Here is a 26,119-nt window from a genome sequence, read left to right on the forward strand (position 1 = left end):
TTAGTGGTCACTTTAAAATTTAATTCCGTTCATTGCATGAGTTAATCAATTTTTTGTTCACAACACCCCTTTAATGTCTGTCCCAACATCAGCTGGCTGATGAGGTTTGACACATTATGAGTAGTTTATCCTGTTTCATAGGCATTGCTTTGTCATCATTCATTGGTTAAAAGCTCTAGAAAGGTCCGCTTGTTTTAGTGGTTTTAACCTCATGATGAATATTTGTGCTTGCAGGCTGGTGAAATATGGTTCCATGTGTTCCATATAATAGTTCCATATGGCCTGTCCGGTTTTTGTATTGTTTTTTATTTGTATAGAATATCTATATAATCAAGTCCTGACACCATTGGCTGTGCTGTTGCTGGGGTTAAGCACCTGGTGCAGGGGAGTGTCCTGAACACGGGAATACTCCCTGACCTCTGGCCTGGCCAGGAGGTGATGCTGCTCTCCAGGGACGAGGGGTCTGCGCAGCAGCCCTTCCCCCTCAGCCAGAGTCTCTGGCAGTGGCTGGCCTGCCGTCTCTGGCAGTAACGGAATGCAAATGATGCAGAGGAGAGTACAGCAGGTGAGTATGACATGATGGAGGAAGAAGCCCTTCTGGTTGTGAAGCTCCATGAGTGGTGCTGTTAGCATTCCAAACCCTGCACTCGCAAGGACCAGACCTACACCTCCACCCCTGTTCACACAAATGAAAAGATTTTTCATGGGGAAATAGAAAACATGACACACGTTTGTTTGTTCACAAAAGTAAGTACATCCCCCTCACATTTTTGTAAATATTTTATATTTAAGATATGAAAATATGACACTTTTGATACATGATGTAGTCAGTGCACAGCTTGGAAATTTGCAGTGCCCTCAAAAAAAATCAAATCAAAATCAAAACACAGCCATGTCTAAACCGCTGGCAAAAAAATGAGTACACAAAGTGTCATGATTTTTTTTGTGTGGCCGCCATTAATTCTCTCGGGCATGGAGTTCACTAGAACTTTACACTCATCCATAATGACATAGAGCTGGTGGATGTTAAGGGACCTTGCACTTCTCCACCTTCTATAGAATGCCTTAGAGGTGCTTAATTGGGTTTAGGTCTAGAGAAACTCTTGACCAGTCCGTCACTTTTATCTTCAGCTTCCTCAACAAAACAAATGCTTGATTTTAGACAAGGGACAGTTGCCTTGGTATTCCTCAGATTCCACTCCTGTTCTGAGTGGAATCCATCCTAAAACTGTTGTATGACCTTCACTATCATGCTGCCTCTGTGTTTAAGGGTGTTAGTAAACTTCTTATGGAGAACAACAGAGAATTGAGAGAATTTCCCCAAACTTGATACATTTTAACACTAACGAGTCACATGACACCAGGAGGAAAAAATGGCTTAGTTTAGTTGCCAGTGGTTTAGACATTAATGGCTGTGTGTTGACTTATTTTGAGTACACCGCAAATTTATCCTGTTACACAAGCTGTATATTGGCTACTTTAAACAATTACAAAATGTTATATCTGCAGGAAAAACTAAAGTATTAAAAAAGTAAGGCCAATCTCAAACAAAAATATTTTAGTTTGAAGATGGACATGAGACAACATCTGGATCACAGTTCGGAGGAACCTTTTGTCTGGATCCACCATTTTTCTTTTTCAAAGAAGACCAAAACAGAAAAAATGATATAATATGGATGTTATATAATAGTTCCCATCAAAAGTATTTATCCCCAAGAATATGTTTCCTTTTTCTATTGTTTTTAATAATGGAACCAATATCAGTAGATTTTTAGAAAATCTACAAATTAATGTATATGAAATAAAAAATATATAATGTAAAATAAATGACTGCATAAATATTCACTCCGCTCAAAGTGAATCAATCAGGCAGTTGATGCTGGTAGGCTCACAGTTAGTTAAAAGATTAGCTGAGTGTAGTGAATGTGTCTGATTTGTCTTTATACTACAGTCCCTTGCTAATCAGTACCCCTGACTACACCACCACCAGTAAGACCAAAGAATTTTGTAAAACCAAATCTAAATTCTAATCACCACAATTCCATGAACTAAAACAATAAAAAGTGAAACATATTCAAGGAGATACATTTTTACTAAAAAAAGACAGAAAAAAAATGACTGACCTGATGACAGTGGGTGTGATCTCTGCACAGTAGAAGATGCTGAGTGTGCTGACAGCACGCGATGAGAACATTCCAATAATAGAAAATGCCACAGAGAACCGCCGATTCAGAGTGTCCCTCAGAACTGACATCACACAGGAAAAAACGTTTCAAACTTCTCCTTGGACAAGTTTGAATTTGAATCCACACCAACACAAATGTGTGTTTGTGTGGATTCAAATAAACAAGATGTTGAAATGTTTTTTTTTTTTTAACCAGAGCTGTCAAAATCATGAAATCATGTTAATGTGAATAGCTAAGTGACTAGAAATAAACTAATCTTTATAAGACAAAAAGTATTTTGTATCTTTTTCTTGAAATATACCTTTACTTATTGTGGCCAAAAGTCTATAAATCAGACCACATTGCACATTTCTTGTTTGGATGGCGTTTGAAAAGAACACTAAAAACTTCACTGAATTGTCTACTTATGACATATGGATGTTTTCTTCTGATCAATCTACCCTTAAAGTCATATTCCATGAAGTAGTATGTCTAGGTACATACACATTCACTAAATATGTTTTGTGCCTTAGACACATCACTGATGCCATTCTATAGCATGTTCTGTGTGGATACAAAGCAGGGTGCTTTACAAATATGTATGTGTATTTTGTAATTATACTGATGATTTTCCTAAACTTAAGATATGTAATGTTTATTTGCTCATTAGGACAATGAATCACCCCTCCAGAGCCTACTAAATCCTTCTCAGAGGTTTTTAGCAGTAAATTACTGAAAACACTTTTCTGGCTTCTTATGGCCTTCTTATACTTTGTGGAAGTTGAAGGGCCTCTTGCAGTTGAATGTTGAAGAGTAAAGGTTTAAGGAGTCACAATTAATTTTACAGCTTTGAATATTTGCTACAAGCTAACAGACTAACTAATGTCCAAATACCACTTCTATGAGGAAGACAAATAGACCCACTAATCTCGGTTAATGTGTTCAAAAGGTTTGATAAAGGGTGCTTACATTTTTGCATGCCACTGTAAACCGTAAAACAGAATAAAACTTTTAACATCAAAAGATACTATTTTATATACTAAATTACTTGGAGAGACATGTTTTATGATAAAGTAATGATATGCAAGTCACCTTACCTGTATCATAGCGTAGACTGTACTTTCCAATTACTGTATTAAAAACAAAAAACAGACAAGCATTATAATTAAACTCAAATACCTCCACAAGCACAAATATTTACATACACATATACATATACATGTCTATGTTTACCTGTGTACATAACATTAAATCAAATATGACTACACATAAAACAATTTTTTTAATGTTTTGTGCAAAAACAGAATTACTAGTTGTTCTATTAATGTAAGTAAAAACTATGTTGTGCACATATGTGCATTACGTTTTAAGATATGAGTGAGTAAAATACTACACACATTTGTAAGCTGCTGGTAATGTTAGATGTCATGCTGATGATTTTCCTTAACTTAAGATACGTAATATTTGTTTGAAGTTTCACAAGAAAAATTGGGAATCTGGATAAAAACACTGAAGACAATAAAATGCCTTTGATCCAGCTCTTTATTCAAATCACAGCCATCTGTCAAGTTGTGCTAAGCTACACACAATAAGGACAAAGTAGTGAAAAAAACACTGCAAAGCGGGCACCTAATGCAGGATCAGTGGTAAAGCATTAATATATGACGATTGTTCTACCCAACAGCCTTATGAGATAAGGTAAGTCACCTCTAACTCATCCTCGGCATCAAAACGATTTGCAACTTGTATGGCTGCTGCTTGAGCAAGAGCAGAGGAAACACATGCACAAGCCAGTTCAAATCAACAAAAAAAAAAGCTGTTGGACTAGAAAAAAATTCACGTGGAGGGTACCTTGATGGCGATACAAAAAAAAGGTCACTGCTGCTTTGGCTGAAGCAAAAGTACTTGAAGAGGCTAAAGAGCTCAACTTTGATGCAAGGTCAGAAGAACACTAATTTACCTGTAGTAGATCCAAAAGAGCACACCAGCCGTTACATAAATCAGCTTTTTCAAACACAAGTACAGTTTTCTCACAATTTCTGTGGTTCAAAGACAATTACATGACAAAAGAGGTAGCAGAGTACAGAATGACAGTCCACTAGGGTTGCAACGGTATGAGATTTTCACGGTATGATAACCGTCTCGGAAAATACCGCGGTATCACGGTTATCACGGTATAACAGTTTGTTACATATATTATTAAACTGACCCTTAAATAAATTACAACAAAGTTTTTTTGTTCAATTAACTATTTATTGTAGAAACTACACCATCAGGTGAAGGAAACCATGTTTTTCCACTACTCTTAAGGGCATTAAGAGTGTATATATATATATATATATAAAAAAAGTTGGTATATAACCAGATACTGCAGAAAGAGGGGATTTATTTCTGACATGATCCTCACAATAGAGATTTCTATTTTAAGGCTTTCACACCTTAAAACCTTCAACATATGAAAAACAGGCACGTCAGAATTTGAAAATTAACGCATGTAAATGAATGGCGTCTTTCACATCCAGTCCGGCCAGGACCTTTACACGGACACGTGAATCCATCGTAGCACGCACTTCACGCCTGTACCTGCGTGCCCAAATTTCGGATAACTCAGCGCTTTTGCGGGCGCTTACCGCATGGGTTGTGCACGACTACAAAGAAGTTTTATTTAGGTTATTTAGGTAAAATTATAAACTGAACACATACTTTGCGCTGCACAGCGGGGTGGTGTTCTCGGAGATGGGAGATCAGGTTTGATGTATTTCCTCCTTTAGCTGTGACTTTACGGCCACATTGATTACAAGCTTGTTGATTACAAGATTACAAGTCTGTTTTCAGGCTGTTTGAATGAGCGAAATATGATCAGAATTATGTTAATTAACACTAACATAGAAGCATAGAACTATTATTTAATAAAAAATGATTTTTAAGAACAGCTAAACACAGTGCGGAGAAGTTCACGTGCGAGAGAGAGACACACAGAGAGAGAGAGAGAGATTTGCGTGTTCTGATGTGAGCTACTCACAGGTAAAGGTTCTCTTTTATCTCCTCGTGCTCATTTTAGTCCAATTCATAATTCTGCAGTTTCTCAGTGTTTTCTGTCGTATTTTGCGGCTAGCGCGAGCGCTTACAACTAACACCGCGGACCGCGAGGTGCAGCCGCGCTGCCGCTGTTATGCCGAATCCGACTCCCTGCTCAATCCGACTCCCGCTTCGCGGACAGAATCGGCACAACACCTCCCGCTGTAGAACTGCGGGAGTGAAAACAGCGCTTATAAATAAGTTATTTAAGTTTCACTTTCAGTTTTCGTTATTTGGTTCGTTTTCATTAACAATAATAATTGGTTAAACATTGTGATTATCACACCAGAGCTTTATTTAAAAATAAAATATATAATTAAAAAACAGATGCCTACATCTCAGACTATTTTCTGGAGCCCAACCCGACCCGGCCCGAGGAATGTGGTGGGAAATCTCGGCCCGAACGGACCCGATTTCGGGTCGGTCCTCGGGTCAGGTCTGGTTCGGGCAGAGAATCTAAGCTCTAGTCTGATGCACTTCTGCCATTCTCACCGCTGTGTGCTGAGTAGCTGAAGCGGAGCAGAGTTGCGCATGCGCGGGTGAGTTTCTCCGCTGGCTTGAGTTTTACCGGTAATAAGCAAACACACACGGTATGATAACCGTGCATTTTAATACCACGGTATACCGTGAAACCGGTTACCGCTGCAACCCTACAGTCCACTTGTTCTATGTTGATGACAGGATCAAATTTCTACCTACCATTGAGTAAGCAGTAGACCTACTAAAGGAACTCCTGGATCCAGAATTGGACACTCTTCCTACTCAAAGAAGCCTTGAAATAAGTCTCAAGAGTGATGCTTTAGTATTTCATATTACTACAGACGAAAAGCCCTTCACACAAAGAGGATTGTTGTCAACACTAAATATTTTTGATCCTATGGAATTTGGAGCTCACATTACAACTCAGGGAAAGTTTCTGTCCCGTCTATAAACTTCTGACTCTGTGGATTGGGACGCTCCACTACCTTTAGAGAAGAAGGCTGGAGTGGGAGACATGGAAGAGCTTGTAACAGCATCTGACAGATTTGGAAGATCCCAGAACTTATGTGAACCTTTCACTCTCCAAGGCCCAAAGGAAAGAGATCCATGTGTTCTCAGGTGTGTCCCCTGTAGCAATTGCAGTGGTGGCTTATTTGAAGGTGACGGATGCCAGTGAAACATGCAAGGCAGTGTTCATTTTTGGAAAGGCAAAATTGGCAACTACTGCCACACATACGGCTCCTGTCTGGAGCTAGGGGCTGCTGTTTTAGCTGCTAAACTGGCACAACAGTGTGTGAGTATGTGTGTACATATCTGCAACCAAACAAGACAATTCCACATCTATGTCAGTAATTGAGTGCAAAGAATCCAAAGGTTCACATGGCCAGAACAGTGGCATTACATTCCTTCAAGTTTAAATCCCACAGATGTTGCTGCGTTATGTAACTGCGTCAGACTTGCAGAACTCTATCTGGCTATCTGGACCTACCTTTCTCTCTGATCCTGATGGGTTTTTCACTGAAAAGAAATCTTATGAGCTTATTAGCCCAGACTCTGACAATGAAATCCGGTCAAACTGCACCTGTGTAGCAGTGCATTTCTCTCAAGACAATCTTGGATCTCATCACTTGCAGCGCTTTCCAAGGTGGAAGTCCCTCATCGCCTGTATTATTCATGTTATTCACTCTTGAAAATCCAGTGCAGAGAAGAGCACCTGCAGGGGGTGGAATTACTGTTCGAGGCTTCACACTGTAGATAATTCTCAAGCAAAAAGTGTCTATACTTGAATGTATATAGCAAGAAGTCTATTTAGGCGAGATAGCGCTTTCAAAGGCAAGAAAATATATTTCCAAGATAAATACTTTTAGGAAATTACATCCAATAATTGATAAAGGTCTTCTAAAATTTGGGGGCAGACTGAATATTGCTCAGCTACACTTTGACAAAAAACATCCCATCATTATACCTGGCAAAAGCCACATCCCTTCTCTACTTGAGAACCACTTTCATGAGCAGACCAAGCACCAAGTCTTTTTACAAAAGGAGCCAAAAAAATACAGGATTCTGGATTGTTTGTGCAAAAAGGTGCATTACTAGGATCATCCACCAGTGTGTTCAGTGTCAGAGGCTCAGAGGCAAAGCCACAGAACAAAAAATGGCTGATCTCCCTGAGAGCCGCCTCAAAACAGATCCTCCTATTACCTACATTGGGCTAAATGTACTTGGACCATGGACAGTCATTTCATAGCACACTTGTGGGGGCTATGCAATTTAAAAAACATGGACAGTCATCTTCACACGCCTGTGTCCATGCTGTACATATTGACACACAGCTAGCTTTGTGAACACATTCGACGCTTGATTGTGGCTCCAATTTTGTGGATGCTTGTAAAGATCTGTTCATGGTTCTGGAGAAACAAAGCGTGTAAACCTAACAAAGTGAAAAAAAGTTGTTGCTGGGTTGTCAATCCTCCCCATGCCTTCCATACGGGTGGGGCTTGGGAGAGGATGATTGGCATCTGTTGATGCATACCGGACTCTATGCTCTTGAATACCCCTTAGTTATAGCTAGGGATGCAACGGTACAGTGTGGCCAGGGTTCGGTTCGTATCGCGGTTCTTGGGCCACGGTTTCGGTTCGGTTTCGATATATTAGACCTTAGATTCTGTGCCCGAACCCGACATGTCACAGTCTATTTCTTGGACTCCAGGAAATAGACTGTGACATAGGCATCTGTTTTTAAAGCTATTTTTATTTTATATAAAGTTCTGGCGTGATAATCACAATATAACCAAGTAACCATATATAACATTAAGTAACAAATCAAACTGTTTAAAAAAATTTACCAGTTAGAATGTTATAATCAGGCAGCCCTGGGCATGGGCGAGCTTCTCCACTTGTCCACGTTTGACTTGCAGTGCTGTGTTTAGCTGTTCTTACACATTTTTATTAAACAAAAGGTCTGCGCTCCTTCAGTGTTGTAGTGTTCATTAACATCATTCTGAACAGATTTCGCTCATTCAAACAGCCCGAAAACAGCCAGTTTATGGTGGTGTGGAGAAGGAGGAGCACTCACTGCAACCACTAAACGCCACCCCACCCCCCAACAGCACGTGTTCAGCAGCCCCTCCCCCTGGCCATTCAGTACCAGAGCGTTCGTTCACTCTGTTAGTGCGGCACCGAAATACCGCGGTCCATCCGGGTGCATCGAACCGAACAGCCCAAACCTAACGGTTCGATAAAATACAGAGAACCGTTGCATCCCTAGTTATAACTCACTCACAAAGTGTTATCTACACTTATGACAGAGATCTCTGCAATAGTGAATGCAAGAGTTTTGTCTCCCATTTCTAGTGATCGTGATTTACCTGCTCTATTGAGCCTCAGCCATGTTGCTAACACAAAAGTTCGGCCCTCTTCTTCCTGTGCCAGGAACGTTAGACACCAAAAGCAAAAATGAAAGCAAGGGAACACAGAAGGCACGAAATAACTAAGCACTCTACAGAGCCGTAGGAAATGGCTGAAATGACTAAAAGACTTGGTTCTGCTAAAGGACATTTCAGTTAAGAGGAACGAATTGGCCTATGGCTCACAAAACTATTTTATTCTGGATGCGACGGGAACGTCAGGAAGGTTGATGAGAGTCACTAAAGTTGGTACTGCAAAGACTGTCCAATTTCAAAAGTCATCAATCTTAAATGTCTCAATCGTACATGGAGCAATAATGACTGATTATGGTGGTATTTTACAACCACAGACAGACTGTTCTTTTATATACAAGATATTCCCTTTAACGACCACTAGATGGCACTGTGCTACACGCAATAAATACAAAAAAATACTAGTACTGACTAGAGCTGGGCGCTATCGCAAAAAATCTTACCCCGGTATAGCTTTCCATCAGTTGATATCCATATGTGTCATGATATAAATCAAATCACTTTCTTTTTACTCATAACAGAGAGGACTAAGAGCCTTGTGGACAGACTCTAAGATGTCCACGTCTTGCCAGGTGAGTTCAAGGAGGTCAGATAGCTTTCAAATTAATTTTAAAAAGTCTTTATACATCCACACAGGTCAGTTGTATAGCAGCACCAGCAGTGGAAGTATGCGTTTAGATGCGATCGGTAATGGAGAGTGAACAACTTGTCCGAGGCAAAACTGGATGCTGGGCACCTGATCTATGGTGGGTGATGGGGAAGGCTAAGTTCAGAAATATGTATTTAGTCATTATTGGACTCATTTAATTTAACGTACTCCTGGGTCCAAAATTCCAAGCACACCTGTAAAGATGGTTGGACGAATAGAGTCAAGTATCTGAAATGATACACTTCTACTGCAGTACAGAATTATACCAACATTGCTGGCTTTCAGTTGCTTACATTATTTAACTACAGTATTTGAAACTCGTCCAGTAACAGCAGAGTTTAGCTCCGTTCATATTCAGCAACACAGGTTCTACAATCTTCTGTACTTAGTAAAATATCCAGCACTATGAATCCTCTAACTGTTAAAAACTTAAACATAAGAGAATTCTTCCTTCAGGGTTTTCTGACAGAAACAGTGAGGTTGAGGAAACAGACGGAAAGTGCTGTTTCTCTCTGTCTGTTTACAAATCCGTTCTCAGGGGGATCCGGTGTTGTGACAAATTCAGCACGCCCGCAAGGAAAAGTACCGCAGACAGTGTCTTCTCTGCTTTAACTTTACTTAGAAAATGAAAATATCCAAGATACTGTTCTAAAATAGGCTGACTCAGAAAAATAATCTGATCCAGCACCTGCAGCGAGTGGTACTTGACTGAGCATGCAGTTCAGCTTGCAGCCTGATCGCCCGATGTGCCTGTTTGCAGCGCTAATTAAACAGCAACTGAAAAATAATGTTTATCAAATCCTATCGCCTAGGCTTATCATAGTCAACGAGGGAACTATCATCGCCCAGCACTAGTACCGACATCACTGTGAAGTCCTGTCACTGTAGATATTTTTAGAACTATCAATAGCTCACTAATTTTAGTAAATTTAATGAAGTGATTAGACAATCTAGGCATCACATGGCATTACATTACCATTGTTTTCCTTAGATGTCAAGAAGTTTTGCAGAGTTTGTGTGCGCGTGCGCGTGTGTGTGTGTGTGTACACAAACTCACAGCTGAGAAGGCCAAGCTGGAGCAATGAGGCCAGTGCTGTGATGATCATGAAGGTCAGGAGGCCACCTCTCCTGCCAAAGCCCACCACCACTGGACAGAGCACCACACAAGAGGCCATAGCAATGCCTGCCAGAGCATAGTAATGCAGATGAGATGTGCTGCCCTCCAGAACACTGCGTGCAAAGCAGTGGTGGATTCCATAACCAGTCAGCCTGAGAAAAAGAAAGACAATAATTTACCAATCTAATGCATGATAAATTATTTTAATGTATACTAAAAGTACACTCAATGAGAAAAATAATAAAAATTAAAATAAGTACTTCCCCTGAAATGCTCTAAGAGGATACTTTTGGTTAGTGTTCTTCATGGTGAGAGACTGACTGCTAGATATACCTCTATGAGGCACTCAAAGACAATATCATCTGAAATTTAGGCAAACTGAAAACACAATGTCTTTATCGTCAAATCACATTTGAGAATAAATAAAACACATTTCCCTTTTTAAGTGTTTAAACACAATGCCCCTACTACTGCTGCAGTTGTGACGCCAGCTTTGGCAACCCATGAGTGCTTTAAGGAACTCAGTATATACAGGTGGGAGGGACTGCTGAACACGTGCTGTTGGGGGGGGGGGGTTGGGGGGTCGGTAAGTGGTTGCAGTGAGTGCTCCTATTTCTCCACACCACCATAAACTGGCTGTTTTCTGGCCATTTAAATGAGCGCAATATCTTCAGAATTATGTAAATTAACACTGAAACACTGAAGGAGCTCAGAAATATTATTTAATAAAAACATAGAGCTGCAAGTCCAGCACAAACAGAAAAAAAGCTGTAAAACTGCTGGAGTGGAAACAGCGCTTATAAATAAATTAACAAACACAAAAACAAAGGGTATTCTATCAGTAATTTCAGTTCATTTTAGTTAGATTTATAAACTCTCAATACAGTTCCAGCTAGTTATTTTTTTCTTTTAATTACCGTTTTTATTAGTTTTAATTAACGAAAATGTTTTTTTCCTTTCAGTTTTCGTTATTTTGTTTGTTTTCTTTAATGATAATACTTGGTTACTTGGCTATATTTTGATTACCATGCCAGAGCTTTATATAAAATAAAAATAGCATTAAAAACAGATGCCGATGTCAGAATCTAAGCTGTAATATTGATATATCGAAACCGAACAACACTGTACCGTTGCATAGTGTCCACCCCCCATTTATGCTATATATATATATAAATATAAATATATGCTTCCACTGGGCAAAGTCATTAGAAAACATGATGTTAATTTTCATTGTTATGCGGATGACACGCAGCTCTTCATATCAAACCTGATGACAGAGTGAGAATAAACAAAACTGAGGAATGTGTAAAAGATGTGAAATCATGGATGTCTTACAACTTTCCCCTATTAGTAGTGATTAAACAGAAGTTCTCCTACTACATCTCAAAGATGCTTGAAATAAATTATTAGACTTTATGTTATATCTGGCCGACCTCTCAGTCACACCTGGTTCAGCAGCTAAAAATTGGGCCATTATCATAGATTCAGATCTAGCATTCGATAAACACAGAGGTATGAAAAAGTGTTTGCCCTCTTTATGATTTATTTATTTTATTTGCATGTTTGTCACTCTTAAATGTTTTAGATCAGCAAACAAATTTAGATATTTGTCAAAAACAAAAGCAAACACAAAATGTAGTTTTTAAATTAAGATTTTTGTTATTAAGAGAGAAAAAAAAACCTACATGGCCCTGTGTGAAAAAATGCTTGCCCCATAAACCTAATAACTGGTTGGGCCACTCTTAGCAGCAACAACTGCACTAAAATGTTTGTGGTAACTTGCAAGGAGTCTTTCACAGCGCTGTGGAGGATTTTTTGCTCATTACATAGTTGTAATTCTGCCACACTGGACTTTGACTGGTCCACTGGGGTTCCACAAGGCTTGGTCCTCTTCTTTTCTCACTCTATACTCGCTCTCTGGGTGAAATAATATCTTCTCATGGATTCTTATACCACTGCTATGCGGATGACACTCAACTAATCCTTTCTTTTCCTCCTTCCGACACTCAGGTTTTATCCCGCATCTCAGCATGTCTCAGTGATGTCTCGTCGTGGAGTTCTCATCATCTAAATCTCAACCCCAGCTGTTTATTCCAGGAACCACAAGCCTTCATCACAATCTTTTCATCTCTTTCGATGAAGATCTCTTTCACTGGTCACTCCATCGGCAGAAGCACGAAGCCTTGGTGTAGTAATGGATGACCAGTTATCATTCTCGAGCCATATTGCTCAGTCATGCAGATTTCTCCTGTACAACATCCAAAGAATTCGACCATTTCTGTCTTAGGAAGCCACTCTGGTCATCTCAAGACTTGACTACTGCAACCCTCTACTGGCTGGTCTTCCACTGCGAGCCACCAAACCACTACAATTAATTCAGAATGCAGCAGCACTACTCATCTTCAATCTTCCAAAGTTCAGTCATGTAACTCATTTGCTGCGTTCCCTCCACTGGCTTCTTGTTGCCGCCCTATATCATAATCTCTGCTGTTTGTAACAAACCAAACTGTGTGAAAATCGGGTATAAAATGCTAGAGTTGTGATGTATTAAACACCTTAATCAGTGTAAATTAATGCACTGGGGAGCGCTGGATAGGAGAGCTTGCTTTGCCGTGCAGCCACATCTTGTAAAGTGTCCCACAGCGGCACATGCTGTTCTGGGGCAATGCATTTGTACGAGGCGTTGTGTATTTGTGAGAAAATCTCAACACGAGTTTTTGACAGCATTGTGATTCTAGCAACACTTGGCAGGAGTCCAAAGCGATTTCCTGTCAAAATAAAAGTCCCCCTAAAATGTAATAAAAATCAGTTTTGAGGCTGTAAATAAAATAGTATGAACTAGTTTAATAATATTTACAGTTTAAAATTAATTAAAAGCTTTTCAAAACTTCTAAACACGTTTAAATAATGTAGATAATAAAATAAAAAGTAAGAAATTGTACTAAATTGTTGCTGGGTAATACAGCTTTGCGCTGGGACTTTATTATTATATTCTGACACAGGACACATAACTCTTTAATAAAAGTAACATTATAAAGAAAAATATATTTCTTTAAGCCACTGACAGCATGTTTTATACTAGGCGAATAGTAAAAATCTGTATTAAAAACTGTATTACCCAGCAACACTAGTTTTAGTACAGTCAAACCTCTGAAATCCACTGACTTTACTATTCGTCTCATATAAAACATGCTGTCAGTGGCTTAAAGAAATATTTTTTTCTTTATAATGTTACTTTTCTTAAAAAGTTATGTGTCCTGAATCAGAATATATTGATAAAGTGCCAGCGCAAAGCTGTATTACCCAGCAACACTAGTTTTAGTACAATTTCTTACTTTTTATTTTATTATCTAAGTTACATTATTTAAACGTGTTTAGAAGTTTTGAAAAGAGTGGAATTCCACTTATTTTCTGTCTTACCTAACCTTCTTCTCGGTAAAATCACTTCAAAAACGAATTATTTCTTTTTAAATGTAATATTTTAGAGACAGACTTTTATTTTGACGGGAAAGTCACATGTCTTTCCAGCAACTGTTGCTCATTTCACGGAGCTGTTTTTGACTCTGCTAAAAGTCTGCCAAAAGTCACGTGATTCACAAATGGGCTGTGCGTGTTCATGAATCATGACACGGTATTGTTTGAAAATCATGTTTTATTTATTTTATTTATTGCTTTTTGCATTTGTAAAACCTGTTATATTTGTTTGTTAAGAGCAATGTATTAGAAAAAAAGCTGTGTATTTATTTGAAGTTTACATATATATTTACAACCATCAGGTTTTGTGTTTGTAAAACACACTGTGTGTGTGTTAGTCACGTTTTGTATTTGTAAAATGTGTTGTGTTTGTTTGCAATAATTGCAGACTGATGGAAGTTTCTGAAGTCAGCTCTTCTCCATCCACCACAGATCAGCTGCTCATCATCCATCTTACTCTCCACTACAGATTACATCCAAGCCATTAGTGGCGCTATTATACTCCTGAATATATAAGACCTATGTTAATGTATAAAAGACTTTTTAAAATTAATTTAAAAGCCGTTTGACCAGTGGTAGGATGGCCCCCCCCCTTAAATGAGAGTCTTGGTCCTCCCAAGCTTTCTTCCTCCTCCTTCAGCTCTGAGGGAGTTTTTCCTTGCCACCGTGCTCACTGGGGGTTCTGTGTTCTGTATTTTGTATGTTTAATGTTTTGCCTGATTCTTTGTTCTGTAATCATGTTTCTGTAAAGCTGCTTTGTGCCAACACCAGTTGTAAAAAAGCGATATACAAATAAATTTGATTTGATTTGATGTCCTGGCGGAAGGAAGGAGGTACATGGCTTTTACTTTTAGTTTTTATGCTACATGGATCCATCCATTCTCCCATTAATACAGTTAAGTAGTCCTGTGCGCTTAGCAGAAAAAAACAACCCAAAACATAATGTTCTCACTTTAATGCCTGAGAGAGTAGTCAGCATTTCTCTTCCTCCAAATACAGCAAGTTAAGTTAATGCCAAAGAGCTCGATTTCTGTCTTACATGGCCCCAAGCACCTTCCTCCAATCACTCTCCCAAAGATCCAGGTGTTCATTGGCAAACTATAAATGGGCCTGCACATGTGCCTTCCTGAGCAGGGGGCACTGCAGGATTTTAATCATTACCACATCATGTGTTACCAATGGTTTTGTTGGTGACTGTAGTTTTAGCTGCCTTGTTTTAGGCTGATCTCTCACCTTCCTCATGATTAAGGATAACCCACGAGGTGAGATTTTTCATGGAGCCCCAAATCGATATTTCTTCCATTTTCTTACTATTGCACCAACAGTTGTCTCCTTTCCACCCAGCATCTCACTTATGGTCAGAACTTTTAAAGGCTGGCAGAGGAACAAATACTTATTTCTTTCTGCAAAATGCAAATAAATGTATATAATTTATACAATGTGATTTTTTGGATTTTATTTTATTTTGTATATTCTCTCACTGTTAAAATTAACCCACCCTTCAAATTATAGACTGTTCATGTCATTGTCAGTGGGCAACTTACAAAATCAGCAAGGGATCAAATAATTATTTCCTTCACTGTAGGTTTGGTTTTTTTTCTCTCTTAATAATGTAAAAACTACATTTTGTGTTTACTTGTGTTGTCTTTGACTAATAATTAATTGATGTTTAATGATTAGAAACATTTAAGAGTGACACACACATGCAAAAACATAAGAAATCATGAAGGGGACAAATACTTTTTTTACACAACTCATAACTTTTTCCTCCAGTTGTGAGGGACTCCTTCTTTGTCTTCCATTACTAACTGAGGGGTTTATGTTGTATTTTCAGTGTTTTTTGTGATTCCCTTTCCTGCAATCACATTTCCGTAAAGTTGTTTTATGACAAAATCAATTGTAAAAACTGCTATATAAATACATTTTATTTGATTTGAACTTGGTACTGTGTACACTTTCTGCAGAGACCAACTCTATACTGTCCAAAAGATAATTACTATGTTAGTAATAAAGACTATCACAATAGCCTAAGCCTACTCTTTTGGGAGAGCATTAGATGTTGCGACATTAATGTGAGTAACTTTGCCATACTTACGAGTTAACACAAAGGACTACAATGCTCTTCCACAGGTTTCTGGTGCTGCTCAGCTGTGTGATACAGAATGTCCTAGGATTCTGCTGCAGCTCTCTTTCCAGCTCTGGAAACAGACATCATTCACTTCATCATCATTAATCATTATCATAATCCTTTAAAAATCTTCTCTTCTTTAGACTCTCTCTTATGTATGATATTCATTTTGTTAATCATTGTACTAGTTCATATGATAAAATTATAAATTACCTGTAAGTATTCCATTGGGATCAGTTGCTGTTTCAACACCATTACTTTGGGCAATGGAGTACATTTGCTTCTTTGCTCTTTGATAGTGCTGTGTGGCCAGCAACCAGCGCAGCGACTCAGGAAACACCCTGTACAAAAAAATCTTGGATGGCTAACAAATCTACAGTCTGAGATACACCCTCAAAAAAGTATTAAGGAGTTAATGATGTTATATACATGTTAGGCAAGGGGGAAAAAATCCTATACAGCAGCATCCAAACCTCTTGTGGTCAATAGACTGGTACTCTAAATAGTTAAATGAATACCATGCAAAGGTTTGGGACTTCTGAGATTACATTGCTCTTGAAACTTGGCAATAAGAAGATAGCAAAACATTCATTAAAAAAACTTGAGATAAAAAGTACGGTTTCTCTCCTAAATAATGAACCTAAAAACACTAACATCTACAGTGTACAACTGCTTCATTTTAAACACCCCTTTAAATGACCATTCACAAGGTTTTCTATCATTAGGGAAAATAAATAAAAGAAAATTACTTTTTCATCATGTAAATAGTTATTCAAGTGGTCATCACTGAATAAACAATTAGTGTAGCCCGAGCCCGACCCAACAAATAAACTGTCATTATGAGCCTACGCCTGACCCATACACTGTTATGAGCCCGAGCCGACCCATAAACTGTCATTATGAGCCCGAGCCCGACCCATAACTGTTATTATGAGCCCAAACCCGACCCATAAACTGTAAGGAGCCCGACCCTACCCATAAACTGTCATTATGAACCCGAGCCCGACCCAGAACCTGTTATTATGAGCCCAAACCCGACCCATAAACTGTTATCATGAGCCCGAGCCCGACCCATAACTGTTATTATGAGCCTGAGCCCGACCCATAACCTGTCATTATGAGCACAAGCCCGACCCATAACCTGTCATTATGAGCCCAATACATACCCTGTCATTATGAGCCCGATTCATAACCTGTCATTATGAGCCCGACCCATAAACTGTCATTATGAGCCCGATACATACCCTGTCATTATGAGCCCGACCCATAACCTGTCATTATGAGCCCGATACATACCCTGTCATTATGAGCCCGATACATAACCTGTCATTATGAGCCCGACCCATAAACTGTAATTATGAGCCCGAACCCGAACCCATAAACTGTCATTATGAGCCCAGGCCATAACCTGTCATTATGAGCCCGAGCCCAACCCATAAACTGTTCTCATGAGCCCGAACCCAAACCAATAAACTGTCATTTTGAGCCCAGGCCATAACCTGTCATTATGAGCCTGAGCCATAAACTGTCATTATGAGCCCGACCCATAACCTGTCATTATGAGCCCGATACATACCCTGTCATTATGAGCCCGACCCATAACCTGTCATTATGAGCCCGATACATACCCTGTCATTATGAGCCCGACCCATAACCTGTCATTATGAGCCCGATACATACCCTGTCATTATGAGCCCGACCCATAACCTGTCATTATGAGCCCGATTCATAACCTGTCATTATGAGCCCGACCCATAAACTGTAATTATGAGCCCGAACCCGAACCCATAACCTGTCATTATGAGCCCGACCCATAAACTGTAATTATGAGCCCGAACCCGAACCCATAACCTGTCATTATGAGCCCGAGCCCAACCCATAAACCGTTATTATGAGCCCGAACCCAAACCAATAAACTGTCATTATGAGCCCAGGCCATAACCTCTCATTATGAGCCTGAGCCATAAACTGTCATTATGAGCCTGAGCCATAAACTGTCATTATGAGCCCGAGCCCGACCCATCAACTGTCATTATGAGCCTGAGCCCGACCCAACCCATTAACTGTCATTATGAGCCCGACCCGACCCACAAACTGTCATTATGAGCCAAAGGACGACCCACAAACTGTCATAATGAGCCCGACCCATCAACTGCCATTATGAGTCCGAGCCGACCCATAAACTGTCATTATGAGCCCAAGCCCGACCCATAAACTGTTATTATGATCCCGAGCCCGACCTATAAACTGTTATTATGAGCCCGAGCCCTACCCATAAACTGGCTGTTTTCAGGCTGTTTGAATGAGCGAAATCTGTTCAGAATGATGTTAATTAACACTGCAACACTAAAGGAGTGTAGATTGAAAATACACTAGCTTCACAAGCAGGATTTCCGCAACACCGCCTGCTGTAAAACTGCTGGAGTGTAAACAGCGCTTATACATAAATGAACAAACACGCAAATAAAATGCGATCTATCTGTAATTTTAGTTCGTTTTATTTAGTTTTATAAACACACAGTGCAGTTCCATTTAGTTTTTTTTTTTTTAATTACCAGTTCTATTAGTTTCAGACTGTCTGCGCTGCAATTAAATCACATGTTAAGCCATGCGGTTGCCTTGTGTTTACGCCTGCTTCCCATCCCCCCCTTCGCCCTTCTCAGCAGCAGACAGAGGCGTCACTGCTCACCCAGAAAACTAGTATCTATTTCTTGTGTCAACAATCAGAATGTTGCAACATGACGTGTTTGTTTTTACAGACTTGGGTAACAATGCACGTCCTGTGATGCGACTATCACACATACGCATATCGCAATGCGATGTTTAATCGATATATCGTGCATAGTGCTGGGCGATAAAACGTTAACGATAGTTATCGAGGGAAATATATATCGCGATAAATATGATAAGCCGGACAATAGGATTCGATAAACTTTATTTTCTATTTCCCGTTTAAGCAGCTCTGTGAACAGGCGCAGCACGCGATCAGGCAGCGCACTGAACTGCTGCTCAGCCACACGCCCCCCGGATCCCCTCTGAAACTCGCACAGCTGATCTACACAGCGTCGCCTCCCCATTTACTTCATAAACATCATTTATATGATAAGTTTAGCTGCTCTACAGTGGAAAACTCAATTCCTAAATATGTGGCATGGAGTCTCTTCGCCAAGATATTTAGAGAGGTGAGCTTGTTCAGATTTCTGAAGGCAGGTAACGCTGCTCTGTTTGTTAGGTTAGGTTAGCTTGTCTGAGTTCAGAGTTAGCGATGTTTAAGGTGTAAAAGAGGATCTGTGCAATCTGTCATCATTAGCTAAGGTGCCTTCACTGCTTTTTACATTCTAATAAACTAATGGTTAACGCATGTTTTCCGTGTAAATTAAGGTTAACTTCAGCACGAGTGATGGGTTAGTACATAAACACACAGAAAATAAGCACTTTCTGCTTTTTTACTGTTTCTGTTAGAAAACCCTGAGGACGGATTTCTTATCTGTCTTATACAGTTTATACATTGATTACTTTGTGTTTTTAGTTTTTAACAGACAGAGAGTCTGTTGTTCTGGATATTTTACTAAATACAGAAGATTATATAATCTGTGTGTCTGTATTTTAACAGAGCTAAACATTGCTGTTACTGAACTGGAGGAGTTTTAAATACACTTGTTAAGTAATGTAAGTCTAGTCTACATTAATGTAATGTTAGTATAAATCTGTAATGCACTAGAAGTGAATCATTTCAGAAACTTGACTTTATTCCTCCCACCTGGCAAGTTGTGGACATCCTAGTGTCTGTCCACAAGGCTCTGAGCCTGCTAGTGAGCTTGGCCATAACTCACTTATTCTGTCACTTAGGAGTAAAAAGAAATATTTAATTGTAACAGAAAGTGAGTTGATTTATATTGTGATACATATCAATATCGGCTGATATGAAAAACTATATTGTGATAAGATTTTTTTCCATATCGCCCAGCCCTACTCGTGCAGCCCAAATGCAGTGCTAATAACAAACTTTAAAAAAAGTCTTCATTGCTGTAACAAATCAAAAGTAGAGGTATAAAGTAGAATCCCAAACCCAAATTCTAGTACTTCACTCCAGTCACACAAACTGCTCATAATAAAATGAATTTTATGTAGAAGATGCAGTCTGACACAGTGCCTCAGTTCAAATCACTCACAGGAAATGATAACATCACAATTATTTCAGTGTTTAGAAAGAGTGTTCTTACCACACGTATGGAAGCATGAGAATGAATGGAACGATGATGAGGACCTGAAGAATCTGCCAATCGCGGCAAACTGCAGCCAAGCCAGGCATCAGCAGCTGCCCGCCTACCACAACCAGACTGGCAACCACTGTCATGGAGAAGCGCCATCCAGGCAAACATAGCTCAATCCCTAAGATAGAGGGAGCCACAAGTTTATTAAAACATAAAAGCATAAAGGACAACAAAAAGACATTTCATTAATTATTGTTTTAGCTTTTCTCTGTCATATATAATGTGTGTGTCAGCTCTCTCTCTCTCTCTCTCTCTTATTCCACCGTTCCCTTTGTTGCTAAAGGGTCCACTAGTGCTGATTACTTTAGCCCACCTCCTGAGCCTAGACTAAAAGTGATCCACTCCAGAGAGGACACTATCACCATGTTTACCTCTCCCACCATTTTCTCAGTCAGTTTTATGAGGTAGAGTCACCTGAAATAGCTTTTTACCTTAAATGTTAAATATTACAATTACAAGGGCACCACGATTTTTGGGTGGCCTATGCCTTTAAATGTACAAGATACAGGCCTAAACGGTGTATGGTAGCAAGCAATAGCATTGTTTATGTTTTTGCTGAACTGTCAATTACGTTTTGCAGGCTTTACATTCGGCAATCAAAACACTAAGGATTGTTAGACTGAAGCGGATTAAAGGATTGTTCACTGAAGCACCCACACTGCACAGGCTTGTGTTTGGACACCCCTGATAATTTTCATGATTTTCCTTAATAAATCAATAATTGTTCAGATCAGCAATTTCAGTTAAATTTTCATATTGCAGACGAACATGAATATTTGAGAAGTAAAATTAAGTTCATGGGATTTACAGAAAGTGTGTAATAATTATTTAAATAAAATTAGGCAGGTGCATGAATTTGAGACCCAACAGAAAAATTACATTAATATTTAGTAGATTCTCCTTCTGCAGAAATAACAGCCTCTAAACTTTTCCTATTGCTTCCAATGAGAGTCTATTATTTTGGATCATTCTTCTTTCCAAAACATCTCCATATCAGTCAGGTTTGATGGTTTCTGAGCACAAACAGCCCGCTTTAAAACTCACCACAGATTTTCAATAATATTCAGGTCTGGGGACTGAGATGATTGTACTTGTTCCTCTGCATGAATGCTTTTGTAAATTTAGAGCAGAGTTTACGGTGTATGTCTTGTTGAAGTATCCAGCCCCGGCGCAACTTAAACTTTCTCACTGATTCTTGAAAACTGTTCTCAAAAATTTAGATATTAGACAAAGTTGAGATATTAAAGTATTCTCCATACAATACATTTTAGTCAACATCTGAGATTAAAAATGTTGGCTAACATTATCCTGCACTGGTTACCAGTACACCATATAAACAATATTTCCAAACTGGAGTACTGTAACTCAGGTTTGACAGATACTGCTTGTTCGGTTTGTAAAACATTCTTTTACCAAACAGTAGCAGTACACAAATTACAGTGTACAGTCATTACAAATTACATTAACTGACAAGATAAGGAAGGTCAACTTTGATTCAAGTTGACTTTAATTAAAAGGGAGCAGAAATGAGTCTAAGCGTAACTCACTTTTAAATTGTAAAATGCACCTCTCCAGCGGTCATCAATTCTTAAAGGTTTGTTATCATAAACACACACTAAGCAAATAATTAAGTGAAGGGGAGAGGGTGCAGCTGACATTTAAAGCAGTTTTCTTTTGATACATTTACAGAAAGCATGCCATTTTAACATTTGCTGTGTGCTCAGCACAGTATAAGATAATGTAGATATATGTAGTAAACCAAAACTGCAGTACCAAGAAAGGTAAACTGAAAGAGAGAACCTACTCAGTACAAACAGGGAGAGCCTGATTGCAGCCAAGCAAAACCCTTCAAAGAAGCGCAGAGTACTGAACATGGCCACATCCACAGAAAAGGCCACTGCCATGCCAAAAGCAAGCACTGACAGCACTGACACCAGCAGCACGGGAATACGACCCAACCTGTGGGAGCAAAAGAGTAGTTAGAGTGGCATTAGTGATTCAAAAATAAGCAGCAACATTATCTGATCTTACTTATTTTGTAATTCTTTATTGTACCAGAGGTCACTGAGCTCTTGTGGCTGAACACAATTAAATTCAACTCAAAACAGTAGATGCTGTTACTGCAGCAAAGGGAAGAAGCCTCCCTATTAACAGGTTTGGTTGCAGAAGGACATATTGCCTGAGTTTTTGTTCAGCTGTTGCAAAGGCTACAAAAATAAAATGCAAATGAAGGTATTAAACTTGATAAACAGTTTGAACCATGTAGACATCATTTTCGTGTTAATCAAATTTTATTGGCTTTTCCATAAACACACACACACAGAGCTGTAAAAATAATTTTAGATGCAAATTCTCCAGGTCACATGTGCATATTCAGTGTTTCGTGCAGGAGGCCCCGCACAGAAAACACAATGGACAGCACAGTGGGTAGTAAAGATCTTGACCCATGGCATCTGGCTAGAATCTATCTGTATAAATAGACAAATAATTTAAATCCACATTCAGTTCAGGATGCCCCACACAGTTATTCCATAGGTCAGTGCAGTGCTCTTTAAATGAGAAATCTAGCATGAAATGAACTTTGGATGTAGTGAAACATGATTATGTGTACAAACTACTGTAGAAAAGCCTAACTCCGTTCACCCCCAACGTTCGCTTTTAGCAGATGTTATTAGACACTCAGTACCTTAAGCATAACCTAAAATGTAGGATGGGGAAACAGATAACACAATTTATTATTTTCAGCAACAGTGGGAATTAATGCATTTCAACTGAATTAATTTTGCAATCTGCTTCCCTATCCATTTGTGTTCATCAGTTGACTTATCATTACCCAATTCATGGGTATCATTACCCAAGACGGCAGCGCCCAGAGACAACCTCTTGGTACTGTGTGCCTAAACAGTGAGTTTTAATTAAATCCCTGTGCACTTTCAAAGTCTTCAGTGCCTTGTTCTAAATGTCAGGGCCCTCAGAATCAGCTAAACACGCTGTATTTCAGACTGCTGGGGACGAACAGAGGTGGGATATTTGACAAAATTTCTTACTCATTTCTATGTTTCACTACACCCCAAGTCTATTTTACACCGGATGGTAGCTAATGTGGGACAGGAAAAAAAGTCATGGGACATTACTTGTTCAAGTCCCATGACATATTTCATGTCATTGTAATTTCAAAACAACACATTTTTTCCCTGCATTGCATGCCTGTTTCTTTTTGGTATTAAACATGCCTCATCATCCGTTTTTTTATTTCAGGACTGATGGGTGGATTCAAGTGGTTTGTCAGCATTTTGGAAACATCAGTAAAATCTTACCAATCTGCCATAGCCCCCATCAGCAGGTAACCAAATATGGAGCCCACCAGCAAAGAGAATTTAGCAATGTGGACCTTCCACTCTTCATCACATACCAGCTGCCACTGTGGAGAAAGAGAGAGAGAGAGAGAGAGAGAGAGAGAGTTAGAGAGAGTTACTACAGTACAGTGTCCGAAGCTTGCTAAGTGATCATTTAAAGCATATAGTATGTACTTAACTACAGTCATTTTAAACAGTGGTGGAATGCTTCTTACTGCACAAAGAATGTCCCCTAAAGCGAACCCACAATTAAGCCAGTTTATATTCACAAAATAATAGTCTGCCACTATAATTTGCATTTGTACCTCATAGTTATGACTATTTCTATAATTTGAGTAGGTAGAGGCATTTTAAGACATTTTAAGCATTTTAATTACATTCATAAGCACATCTTTCTGTCTAAAAGACTAAATTCAACATGTCTCGCAAACGGCATTCTTTCATGGAGTCCGAGTCTATATATATAGCGTGACTAAACTGAGGCATTTTAATTAATATTAAAACCAAAACATTTAATTATGTATAGCACATTTCTGATCAGATTTATAATTCAAGCAAATTGGCAAAGACACAATTAAAAGTATTTTTAAAAAAGTAATTTAAAAACAGAAATGGTACCTCCATCTGTAACAAAAGTAAAAAGTCCTTTAAGCTATAACAAAAGAAAAGTTTTCATGAGAAGAAAACATTTGACCATGCAAAAACAATATAAGAATATAAAGGTTTGAGCATTGACAATTATATATAAACTGCATTAACTAAAGAACACCTTGAATAACCTATGTTAAGGGCAGAAATGGGTTTTTGAAAGACAAGAGCCCATCAATAGACCATCAATGAGTAATCTTATCAGACACGAGCTGAAAGTTTCAACTGTTCTCCGTCACATGGTCTTTAGCACACGTTCTATCAGTTCAAAACATCCCCTTTGGGCCCCCACGCAGGCCCCCTGAGTCAGGACACCCTAATCTTATCGGTAGACTATGTCAGTGCTGGGAGAACACAACGTATAGACATACTGACGTACACTGCTGCTGAGCTCGCCTGGTAGGAGGGGCAGCTGGGGGCAGAGGGTTATCTGTTCAGGACTGGGGGGTGGGTTGGTCCTCAGGCCACATTATCAGCGGTTGCAGCCTGCTGTGTGCATCTACTAAAGACACGAGCCGTTAAAGCAGGAATATAAATCCTATATCCCCCCTGTGTCCAGTGACTGACATACCTTGGTGACCACGTTGTGCTGCAGACCTGCCTGCAGCTCGAACCTGCTGCCCTCGCCGCACGTGCACGGTGCGCTGGCGTTAGCAGCGTCGTCGTCGTAGTCGCTGGCGGCGGCGGCGGCGTCGGCCACGAGCTGCTCGGGCTGGAGAAGGATGCTGTGGCTATCAATGGGGCTCACGCTCGGCATCGCGATCCCGCTCACGTTCCTCGCGCACGCGCTCTTGGGCTGCGCCAACAAGAAGGAGTCGGAAAACTGGCTGAAGGCGATGAGCAGTGCTGGCACCCACGTCAGAGCGACAAGGCGGCGCTGGTACGACCCGAAGCCGCCTAGGAAGGGCAGCACGGCGGCGTCCACGCGCGACAGCAGTCTGGAGGTGCCGCGGGGCTCCGGCGTTTGAGGCACGGCGCCGTTCTCCGGCAGCTGCTCCAGTCCGTCCAACCGAAGCGCGGCCATGTCTCCGTCGCCTTCTTACATGCAGTACTGCACAGACTCTATTGTCTCTGCGAAAAAGCCGGCACGCCGACACACACACACACACACACACACACACACACACACACACACACACACACAGATAAGCGCTACTGCGACAGAGAATATGAGTCTTTTCTCTTTAACCGCGCTGAAACTGTCGATAAATCCAGAAGTTAAGTGGGCTAGAGGTCTGTCTTATAGATGTGGCGGACTGATACGAGCGGCTGAAGCAGCGGGTGAGGGGGAGCGCCGCGCGGCATGTCTCGCCTCGCCTTTGTGAGTCTCCTCCGGCTTCAGATCATGCCATCGCGGGGGGCTGCTGCTGCAACTGCGTGCCAGGAGCTCCGATGGCGACAGCGCGTGCTAAACAAGGCCCGCCCCGCGTCCCCCAGGGTCCACAGGTAACACACCTGTCTCTGCTGCGATGGTGTCCAGGTGTGGCTCCGGCACCCATCCCTCGGTGCTGTAAATCTTTAAGCGCGGGATTAACAGCCTCTTTCCGTGATGAAGCACTTTTACCCCAAACGGCCTTGTTTCAAAGCTAATCGGGGACTATGAAGATTTTCGCCGACGATTTAATTCAATTTCAATTTAATTCAATAGCCTCCGCAAAACCGGGCAGTGCACACCCGCAGCATCCAAATGAACGCCCCTCCTTACACAGACTGCCCGCGCGCTCTGATTGGTTAAAGAGCACGGGACGATCTAAGCCTCGGCGTGTGATTGGACGCAGAAGCAACAAAGAACCTTTGTGTGGCCTCTTGCC

The 26,119-nt window shown here is 40.1% G+C and overlaps 1 protein-coding gene across 2 annotated transcripts; it reads right to left on the reverse strand.

Moving 5' to 3' along the window:
- On the reverse strand, window positions 1-26,119 carry LOC103033372 (solute carrier family 22 member 23). 2 transcript variants are annotated; one of them, XM_022662055.2, is made up of 11 exons: window positions 25,764-26,119; window positions 24,880-25,379; window positions 23,622-23,725; window positions 22,109-22,263; window positions 20,254-20,422; window positions 16,244-16,371; window positions 15,998-16,100; window positions 10,369-10,580; window positions 3,263-3,295; window positions 2,124-2,247; window positions 1-676 (listed from the first exon to the last, which is right to left on the reverse strand). In XM_022662055.2, exons 2-11 carry the CDS (start codon window positions 25,330-25,332, stop codon window positions 331-333), a joined length of 1,827 nt encoding a protein of 608 aa, XP_022517776.1. In that variant the 5' UTR covers window positions 25,333-25,379; window positions 25,764-26,119; the 3' UTR covers window positions 1-330. The 2 variants fall into 2 exon arrangements, with proteins under 2 accessions (XP_022517776.1, XP_022517777.1); XM_022662056.2 differs by lacking the exons at window positions 24,880-25,379; window positions 25,764-26,119 and adding an exon at window positions 24,688-24,775.

This window comes from Astyanax mexicanus, chromosome 1, assembly GCF_023375975.1.
Source record: "Astyanax mexicanus isolate ESR-SI-001 chromosome 1, AstMex3_surface, whole genome shotgun sequence".
NCBI classification, from domain to species: Eukaryota; Metazoa; Chordata; class Actinopteri; order Characiformes; family Acestrorhamphidae; genus Astyanax; species Astyanax mexicanus.